The sequence below is a fragment of the Dipodomys ordii genome, unplaced genomic scaffold (genome assembly GCF_000151885.1).
Source record: "Dipodomys ordii isolate 6190 unplaced genomic scaffold, Dord_2.0 Scaffold71, whole genome shotgun sequence".
NCBI classification, from domain to species: Eukaryota; Metazoa; Chordata; class Mammalia; order Rodentia; family Heteromyidae; genus Dipodomys; species Dipodomys ordii.
In genome coordinates, this window is record NW_012267287.1 from 3,324,634 (window position 1) to 3,335,674 (window position 11,041).

An 11,041-nucleotide genomic window follows, 5' to 3' on the forward strand; every position below is an offset into this window, starting at 1 on the left:
GGTCAGTTGTAGGGCTTGAACTCAGGGCCTGGCACTGTCCCTGAGCTCTTTTGCTCAAGGCTAGCACTCTACCCTTTGAGCCACAGCTCCACTTTCGGTTTTTGAGTGGTTAATTGGAGATAAAAGTCTCACAGAGACTTCTGTACAGGTTGGCTCTGAATCACTATCCTCAGATCTCAGCCTCTTTTTTTTTTTTTGGGGGGGGGTTCGGTCGTGGGGCCTGAACTCTGGGCCTGGGCACTGTCCCTCAGCTCTTCAGCTCAAGACTAGCGCTCTACCACTTGAGCCACGGCGCCACTTCTGGCTTTTTTTCTTTTTGCTTATGTGGTGCTGAGGAATCAAACCCAGGGCCTTAGGCATGCAAGGCAAGCGCTCTACCACTGAACCACCTTCCCAGCCCCATCAGCCTCTTGAGTTAGCTAGGATTACATGCACTAGTCATTGGTGCTTGTTAAGAATCTTATCTCCAATTAATTGAAAAAGCTGGAAGCAGCACTGTGGCTTAAGTGGTAGACTGCCAGCCTTGAGCAAAAGGAGCACAGGGACAGCACCTAGGCCCAGAGTTCAAGCCACAGGCCTGAGAGGGGAAGGGGAGGGGGTCCTGCTATTCACAGTATATAAAAGAACAAATGCAAGTTACTGAAAACAAAACGTATTTTTGTCTTGGCTGGAGACTGGCTGTTTCTCCTTGTTTAAGTATTATTCCTTACAAACATTTGCTACTAAAGTATATTATAGCTCAGCAGAGGTTAACATATAGTGAACAGTCCCAGTCAACTTCTCTTATAAAGACAGCAGAAATTTTCCCAATTCAGGGGGGATCTATAGGTCTTCTGAAACACAGCTTGACAATACCTATCCAACATCTCAAATATATAGGTGTACTTTTGATCCATTAATTTTACTTCTGAGACCTGATGTCAACAGTAATGCTGTCCGGGATGCAGACAATTTCAATGTCAAACAGAGAGACATGGCTAAGGAAGTCATTCTTAATAAGTACTACTTATTGACCTGAAAAGTAATTGATATTTTAAGAGAATCAGTTTTACAGTAGTATTATCTCACTTTTGGTTAAACATAGTGTACATGAAAAGATCTGAGAATGCTATTAAAAGGTTCCCAGGGAGTTAGTGTCTTAGTGAGTAGGGACAGGATATTACATTTTTTTTTGGGGGGGGTCCAGTCGTGGGGCCTGGGTGCTGTCCCTCAGCTCTTCAGCTCACAGCTAGCGCTCTACCACTTGAGACACAGAGCCACTTCCATTTTTTTTCCCTTTTTTTTGCTTATGTGGTGCTGGGGAATCGAACCCAGGGCCTCATGCATGCAAGGCAAAGCGCTCTGCCACTGAGCCACCTTCCCAGCCCCCAGGTTATTATTACATTTTTATTTTCTAAATTATATCTGGGCCACACTCCCTTAAGGAAGTCACATTTACGATTTCACATAGAAGCTAGAAGAGGTCTTCACCTATCTATGAAACATCTATCAACAGCTTTACATTTCTGCTTGGCAATCTTTTTTATTCATGGAACCAGTTTCATCCTTTCCCAAGAAACCATTGAAGTGTCTTTCTTGTGGTAGCAAGGTTGTAGCAAATATGATATACTCCCTGCCTGCTAGTGATGAAGTCTAGTGGAAAAGAAAGAAAGGCAAAGCAACCGTTCATAGCATGACTGATGCTGTCACACACATCTTAGAAACACGAAGTAAAGTGCAGACGAGGATGTTCTTTTCTTGGCCTGAGAGGGAAACAAAGGCTTCCTACCAGAGGAAGGGTCAGGATGCTCACAGGCTCACAGACTAAGCTGGCATGAGCAGGAAATGAATACCAGGCAGAAAATGGGCTAATGCAGGCAACAGCCAAGCTTTTCTGTTAAGGACTAGACAGTAACTATATTAAGCCAAGAGAAAGTTCAAAAATAAAATACAGATTCTTTTATATACACACACACACAAGGAAAAAATGAGAAAAATTTCTAAATTTTTATTGACAAAATGTAATTCAGTAAAAATGTGTGTACTATAGCCCTTCTGATGAACAGCTGTTCTGGGGAGGAAATAACATGATTAACTGGAATTTAAAGTTAAGTGTTCCCTACCCATTACAACCAACTAGAGGCCAGAGACAGTGGCACACATACCTACTGTCCCAGCGACTCAGGAGGTTGTGGGCAGGGATTAATCACTAAAGCCCAAGAGCTTCAGACCAACCTAACAAGACCCAAGAAAGCAAAATAAAACCAAATCAACTACAAATATTCACCTATTAAGGTTAACTTTTAAAAAATATTTTTGTAGTAAAATACAAATAAAATATACCACATGTGAGTACATGAGAGCAGTTAGTTTCCACCCTTTTCCAAACTACTGCTAACCACTAACCTGCCTTCTGTGTATGGGGGGTTGCCTGCTCTGGACATTCTAAATAAATGGGCTTTAAAAGAACACACGTCCTTTGGGTCTGGTTTCTTTCACTTACAATGGTGTTCATGTTGTAGCATGCGTGTGTCAGCACTTCTTTCCCTTTGGTTACCAAATACTATTCAGTTGTACGGATCACTACATTTTGTTGCTCCATTCATCCCCTGACAGACACTTGAGTTGGATGTACATTTTGGCTATCAATAATACCGCTATGAGTATTCAAGAGCTTGAATGCAGGTCCTGGGTGCTGTCCTTGAGCTTTTAATATGCTAAAGGCTAACACTCTTCCACTTGAGCCATGGCCTCAATTCCAGCTTTTTGGTGGTTAATCAGAGATAAAGAGTCTCTCCTACCTGGGCTGGCTTTGAACCTGAGTCTCCAGGAGTTACTAGGATTACAAGCTGTGAGCGCATGGCATCTGGCCTGAGACATAGCTATTGTAATGCACATATACTTTCAATTCTACATAGAATTGCTGGGTCAATCAATCTTGAAGAACTGCCTATCTCCAGGGCAGCTGCTTTTCTAATCACACCGGCAATTTACTGGGGTGTGGAGGAGCCCCAACTTTCCATACCCTTGCCAACCTATGTAAGTGTGTTTTTTATTTTAGGTATCCCTGCAGGTATGAAGTGGTATCTCGCTGTGGTTTTAGATTCCCTAAAGATAAATCTTAACTGCAATTTGCATATCACCTTCAGACAAATAGTTACTTAAAACTCTTTGCTTCATTTAATAGTTTTTTCTTTTGAGTGGGAGATAGTACCTGGACCTGAACTCAAGGTTCTCCCTCGACTTGTTTGCAGCTGGCACTCTACTACTTAAGCAATACTCCAGGACTTTTCTGCCTGGGCTGGCCCTGGATTAAGACCCTTCAGGTCTCAACTTCCAAAGTAGCTGGGATTACAGCATGAGCCACAGGAGAGCACTTGACTCTGACCTCATTTCTATCTCTCCCCTTCTTACCATGAAGTATGTAGCTTTCCCTTGCTATACTCTTCTGCCATGAAGTTTTCCTCCCCCACCAAAGCCTACAGGCAACGGAGACAACTTACCATAAACTGACTGAACCTATGAAACTGTGCCAAAATAACATCTTTCTCCTTTGTTATGTTGTAAATATATGTATTTACAAATATATATATTTATATATATTTGTTATATTTCAGCGACAGAAAGCTAATGCACATCTGCTGTCTTTTTATTTCTTCCATCTGTACTGAATGTCAATTGATGATCACGATAAAATAGCAGACACATACCAAATACTTACTCAAAAACACTGAGTCAAATGAAATGCTTTTTCTGAGCTCTCCCTGGACTGGAGACTTGGCTTAGGAGCTCCTGCCTACTGATGAAGCTCCTCACTAATGAAGGGCCCTAAGTTCAGACCTCAGTACTAATGAAAACAAGGACAAAGAAAATTAAAACTCTAACCTTAAAGATGAATCACAATTATGAAGAACTTCCCAATGTATTATTTATTGCCAAGTACTTTTCTATTATGGTGGCATTTATTACCAAGTAGTATGTATTACCAATTACTTTTCTAGACTTCACTGTGAGGTAACGTAAGGCTAGAGTTTTGAGTGACTCCCTCATGCTGTCTTCTATCAAAAAGGGAGACTGGGAACTGGAGGAAGGCAAGAACACAGCATTCTAATACACAGCTGGTGTCACTGACGTATGCAGTGAGCTGCTGAGCACAGCCCTGCCTCCCACAACTTCCTGGGAGCAGCCTCCTAAGAACATAAACTGACATGTCAGAATGGGACCAGTGCCATCTCATCTTGAAGCTCCGTGTGGCTAAACACAAACTAGTTGTCTCATCTCTTTGGCCACAAGGATCCACTCAGAGAGAGGCATGAGGCCAACCAGAAAGGTACCCTGCACAGTGCTGCTGGGCATGTAGAAAACACTTCTTTTAGAGAGTATATAAGAATATGGCGCCAAAACTCTATCTGCTGTCACTACCCTGGCCCTACAAGGAGCTAGTTTATGCCAAAAAAGAAAATAATGAGAAAATAAGTGAGTTCTTCCCAAATGCCAATAAGCAGAGGTAACTATTATTAATAAGTAGCATATATTTAGACCTTTTTTCAAGTGTAGACGATAGCCCAATAAAACAGTATAACCAGTATAAATGTACAGCTTCATGAAAAATAGTATTTGTTAGGTTAAACTCAGACCTAGACCATTATACCTGTCAAAAGTTATTTTTGTTACCCTTATACTTAATAGACTGAGTACAATGTTTTAGATCAGAGATAATGGTCCTCAAATCTGGAAGGCAATTACGTTCTACAATACTTTTATAAAAGCAACATCATAATTTAAAAATCTGAGTAAGATCTGCTTTTATTGTTGTATTCTTTCTGGAAAACCAGCCTCCTGTTTGCCCTTAGTGGTGTAAACTTCAAAAGCATGTGACTTGGCAGAATGGGGATTCTATCTTCAAGAGAATGAGAGATCACAGGGCTGGTAAGGCAGCTCAGTGGTAGAGCGCTTGCCTTGCATGCATGAGGCCCTGGGTTCAATTCCTCAGCACCACATAAGCAAAAAGAAAAAAGCTGGAAGTGGCGCTGTGGCTCAAGTGGTAGAGTGCTAGCCTTGAGCTGAAGAGCTGAGGGACAGCACCTAGGCCGAGTTCAGGCCCCACGACCGGACCCAAAAAAAAAAAAAAAGGAGAATGAGAGATCTGCCCTCCCATCCCAGAACTCTGCAATGAACAGACCACAGAGGCTATGATGCCATGTGACTTTTGAAGCTCTGTGTGTGTATGTGTGTGTGTGTGTGTCAGAGAGAGAGAGAGAGAGCTGGGGGAAGGTCTTGGGGCTTGAACTCTAGGCCTGGGCAAAGTCCCTGAACTCTTCAGCTCAAGGCTGGCACTTGAGCCACAGAGCGACTTCTGGTTTTCTGGTAGTTTATTGGAGATAAGAGCCTCACAGAATTTTCTGCCTGAGCCGCCTTTGCACCATAATTCTCAGATCTCAGCCTCCTGAGGAGCTAGGATCACAGGTGTGAGACTGTCTAACAGAGCCTCTCTTGGCTTGCCTGCTCAGAGGGAAGCCATCAATAGCGGCAGTCCAGCTCTAGTCCAAATGAAGAGATCTGCTTCATGACCCCACTGAACCTAGCTCTCTAGTTTTCCTACCAAGGTATCAAACATGCTAGTGAAGCTACCTTGGGGCTCCAGGCCAGTGCACCTCCCAGGTGGTTACCAGTGAGTGACCTCACATAAAATCAGGAAGAAATCAGGAAGAGGGGCTGGGAAAGTGGCTCAGTGGTAGAGTGCTTGCCTTGTATGCATGAGGCCCTGGGCTCAATTCCTCAGCACCACATAAGCAGTAAAAGCCAGGAGTGATGCTGTGGCTCAAGTGGTAAAGCACTAGCCCGAAGAGCTGAGGGACAGCGCCCAGGCCCAGAGTTCAGGCCCCACGACCGATTTAAAAAAAAAAAAAATTAGGAAGAGGTTAAAAAAAAATCAATTGGGGCTGGGATGCAGTTCAGTGGCAAAGCGCTTGCCTAGCAAGTGCAACATCCTGGGCTGGATCCCCAGTACCAAAAAAGAAAAGACAAAAAAAAAAAAATTATTAGCCAAATGCTTTACTACTTGAGCCTTTTGCTTTGTTCATTTTTTGGTGGTACCAGGGAGTGACCTAGGGCCTTGAGCCAAGAAGGCACATTTGTTGGGAAGGAGCTCTGCCACTTGAGCCACATCTCTAGCCACTTTTCCCATTTGGTATTTCAAGGTAGGGTCTCTCACTTTATGCCTGGGCTGATCTGGGCTATGATCTTCTTACTCTTCCTGTTCACTAGGGATGACAGGTACCTTGAATTGCACCCAGCCAATGTGCTTCACTTTACTATAAGACATGTGTCACCTCACACAACCACTGGTTGAGGTAGGGTTTCACAAACTTCTATGTTTAGGCTAAGTCTCCAAGCTTATCTCCAGATCTCTGCCTTCCAAATAGTTTGAGTACAGGCTGGAGTCACTGTGCCCAGCAGCTTTAGCAGACAGGTTCTTCTGACTTTGCCTGAGGAGAGCCTGAGACTACAATCCTACCTTCACATAGGTGCACCCAGGCTCACGGGTGTGAACCATCAAATCCAGCTGGTATTCTTCTGAGACAGTCTCACTAACTTTCTTGTCTCAGCTGGCCCCTATTATACATTTTGGTGAACAAATCTAGATTCATTTTATCTACACATATTATCAGAGATTTTAATTTAGCCTCCTAAAATTTATTATTTTAAACCAGACCATCCTGTCACAAATAGAAAGTGCTACCAGAATGTTAGTCCAGTGTAATAAAACATCTTTTCAAGAGATACACTGTTATCAAAAGTAGTAATTATATACAGAAATGTCCTAGTGAACACACTTGCTGAACAAAATATGTGGCAAGGCTAAATATTTCAGATTGAGATTGTTCTGGAAAATTTTGGGGGATATTCTATTAGCAGCTTATAACTGCATCCAATTACTTTTAAAGGATAGTTAATAGAGGAAACTCTATAAAGGATATATGGCAAGGTTTCTTTTTCTTTCATTTTTTTTTTGTCAGTCATGGGGCTTGAACTCTGGGCCTGGGTACTGTCCCTCAGCTCTTCAGCCCAAGCTCTTCAGCCACTTCAGGTTTTCTGAGTGGTTTATTGGAGATAAGAGTCTCGCAGCCTCTCCTGAGTTGGCTTTGAATCGTGATCCTCAGATCTCAGCCTCCTGAGTAGCTAGGAGTACAGGCGTGAGCCACGGGCGCCCGGCTACATGGCAAGGTTTCTATGGACGCTGTTTACTTAGCGTTCACTCTGTGCCAGGCACTGCCCTTCCTATATTATTAGTGCCTACAATGATTCCTCGCATCTATGACAGATTAACAAATACAAGTCAAAGAATAAATCTCCTTTAATCCTCAATAATGTCATCAGACTTGCAGAAGACGTGAAGCTTAGAAATGAAGAGAAAGGCAGAGGTTCTGATTAACCCAAGCTAGAAGGTGAAACATGCTAGGTGCTGATGGGCTCACCTTTATGATCTAGCTAACAGGGAGGGCAGATTGGGAGGATCACAATTTAAGGCTAGCCCAAGCAAAAAGTCCAAAAGACCTCACCTCAACAAAAAAAAAAGGTTGGGCAAAGTGGCATGTGCCTGTTTTCCTAGCTATAGAAGAAAAAATAGGAAGATCATGAAGGCATTACCACTGAGTATAAAAACTCAAGAGACAGCTCCCAAGCCCTGAGTTCAAGCCCCAGGGCCAGCATACGTGCATGCTTACACACATATACAGATACAGATACACAAACAGACAGATACACAGACACACACACACCCCAACAGAAAAAGACTAGAGGTATGGTCCAAGTGGTAAAGTACCTGCCTAGCAAGTACAAATCCCAGAGTTCAAACCCCACTACTGCCAAAAAAAAAGGTAGAATAAGAACCCAGATCTTCAGATTTTACAGCCTATAATTAACTACATGATAGTGACAATAAAGGAGAAGGAGGGCTCAAAGCAAGAACTGGAAGCTATATATCTGATAGTACTTGTATCTGATAGTACTTGGGACAAACCCCAGATACTATTACACACACACACACACACACACACACACACACACACACACATCTTCAGTTAGGGACAATACAATGCATACTATTTTTCACCCCTTGTCCCTCCTTCGCCTCCATGATGTGCATGCTACAGCACATCTATTCCAGAGTGCTTCTATCTTCGCTAGTTAATGTGAATCCTAGCAAAAGCCAATCTGGGGAAGTTTTGAGGACTAGAAAAGGTTCTAGAAGGGCATTCCTAGCTTCTTCCCAGCTCTGAAATGCTGACTATAAAATATTGAACTGGGTTAGGGGCAAAGCTCAAGTAGTAGAGCATTTGTCCAACAATTGAGGCCCTATACTCAATCGCCAGTACTGGAGGAAGGCAAAAAAGATTAAGTTAATTAGGTATACTAGCCAAATAAAGGAATGAAGAAAAAAGTACAATTCAAATAAACGTATCAATGCTCATCTAATAGAAAGCACTAGTTTCTGTTGACCTAAAGGTATACTGAAATAAAGCAGACGTTCCTCAACTTACAGTAAGGTTATATTCTTATAAACCCAGGAGGCCTAGCATGCACACTGACTTGCATATTACCTCCCCCCTGCAAAAAAACACTGGCATCTAGGCCCATGTCAAAAGGTGGTCCTGTCAAGAGGAAAAGGAAGCAGCAGGGCTGGAGCAGATTCTCAGGACAGAAGAGAAAAAGCTAGAGACCCAAGGGAACCAGGAGAAAGGCTAGGAAACAGGCTGATCCCCCAGAGATCCCTCAGACAAGAGGAATTCTAAGGTGGAGTGCAGCACAAGAGGGGCTTCTAGACTGCCAGGAACACTTCGCTTCTGTATATGGGTGTGTTTACATGGACATGACCTCTGTGAAAATGGTATTACCAAGTCCTATATTTTTCTTTTTCTTTTCTTTTTTTTTTGTCGGTCGTGGGGCTTGAACTCTGGGCCTGGGTGCTGTGCCTCAGCTCTTCAGCTCAAGGCAAGCGCTCTACCGCTTGAGCCACAGCGCCACTTCGTTTTCTAGTAGTTTATTGGAGATAAAGAGTGTCATGGCCTTTGCTGCCTGGGCTGGCTTTGAACCCTGATCCTCAGATCTCAGCCTCCTGAGTAGCTAAGATTACAGGCGTGAGCCACCAGCACCAGGGGATTTCCTCCTCCTCTTCCTCCTCCTTCTTTTTAACCAGCCCTGAGGCTTGAACTAGGGGCCAGGGCACTGTCCCTGGGCTGCTTTTGCTCAAGACTAGCGCTCTACTACTTTCAGCCACAGCACTACTTCCAATTTTTTCTGTTTATGTGGTACTAAGGAATCAAACCCCAGGCTTCATGCATGTTAGGCAAGCACTCTACCACTAAGCCACATTCCCAGCCCAAGAGGACTCTTTCGTGATGTTCAGCACACTGATCATTCCAGATTTCTTTTTTTTTTTTGGGGGGGGGACTATCATTCTCAAGTCCTAGTCCCTAGGGCTCATATTCTTGTATCCCTAACCCTCCAGACCTCATTACAGTAACCAGAACAAGAACAGAATGACTTTTAATCTCAATCCTCAGATCTCAGCCTCCTGAGTAACTAGGATGACAGGTGTGAGCCACTGGGGCCTGGCTCCAGTAGCTCTTCTTAAAGAGAACAAAACTAAGGTTGAGGGTTTTCTCAAAAACTAAGATTTGACTTGTCAATTTAAACTCAGCACCTATCAAACACCATGTAAAAGGAGACTTACAATGTAATACACCATGATTTCCAGTAAAGCTGCTGTGTCATATACACTGTAATTAACAATAAGTTTAATATTCTTGCCGATAAAATATAGTATTCACCTTTGGAGTAGTCAAAGCGTAATTGCCTAGGCTATGCAAGACCCTGGCTTCAATCCCTAGTACCACAAGAAAATAAAGCAAAAACCAAAAAGATCCATGGTTAATTTAAGTATGTACTTGAATTGAAAGAGTATCTTGCATAGTAGAAACCTATTCTCTAGGGCATTACTACTCAAAAGTGACTGGTCATAAACCACTGTGGATGTTAATAGGTTATTTAGCAGTCCATAATAAAAGAAAGTAGCACTAAGATCTAAAGTCTGCTGAGAAAAGGCCTAATGCGCTCAGTGACATAGCTAATTTACCTTCCAATGCAATCTTAGTGTCCTGTAATTCAAAGGTTAAAAGTTTGCAGACTCACCCTGATAAGCACAATCTGGAATATCAAAATGCACATACAGACACAAGCACAGGTTTTTTTCATGAAATACATGAGACATGTAAATACCTGTTCCTGCAGGTCGTAGTCATAACTGTCATGCAGCAGAAGACTGAGGACGTATCGAGTATAAATCATGGCATCAATGCCACATTTCTCCAGCTCTTGTCCCAGCCAGGTCTGCACTGGGCCCAAAGCATGAAGCAGAGACATGTCAGAAACAGACACTGGGCCTGGATAAGAACCTGAGGAGCTTTCAGATGGCAAACCGTCCACCACAAGTGCACACACAGGGTGCATGAATTTAGGTTGCTGACATCCTTAAAACGCAAAGCATTTTCTGCAGTTGGTACTCAGTTGATCTCTGGAGGGGATTTTCACTCCAGCAGAAAGGAGAGGTGCTTGACATCTAGGACAAACATGTGCAGTTGTGCTGTAGTCAGCTCTCTAAATGAGACTTTCCCTTTTCAGGCATGACTAATTAATAAGTATTCTGCCAGCAACAGACATGTAGCTGAAATTTTCTACTTTTGTTTCACATTGAGGCCAAATGTAAATCTCCGGCAGAACCTACAAAAATGAGAGAAGAGAGAAAAATATATATTACATAGTTATAAATTCAATTTAAACAGAATAAAGCCAGAAGTGGCACTGTGGCTCAAGTGGTAGAACACTAGCCTTGAGCTGAAGAGCTCAGGGACAGCACCCAGGCCCAGAGTTCAACCAAAAATTTGTTAAAAATATATTTATATCTAATCTCACAAGTTCATTTACTTTAAAGAACAGCCCCTTGAGTCAGGCTTTTAATGTTGATATACTGGCAAGGCTAACCTCAAACTCATGATCCTTC

The 11,041-nt window shown here is 42.8% G+C and overlaps 1 protein-coding gene across 4 annotated transcripts in view; it reads right to left on the reverse strand.

Moving 5' to 3' along the window:
* Positions 1-10,726, reverse strand: part of Kiaa0232 (KIAA0232 ortholog) — a 46,088-nt gene extending 35,362 nt beyond the window's left edge. For all 4 annotated transcript variants that reach the window (XM_013023953.1, XM_013023951.1, XM_013023950.1 and 1 more), the window contains exon 1: positions 10,261-10,726. In XM_013023953.1, coding sequence (XP_012879407.1) covers positions 10,261-10,491 — 231 coding nt within the window. In that variant the 5' untranslated portion in view covers positions 10,492-10,726. The remainder of the gene's footprint in view (positions 1-10,260) is intronic.
* Between the last annotated feature and the right edge of the window lie 315 nt (positions 10,727-11,041).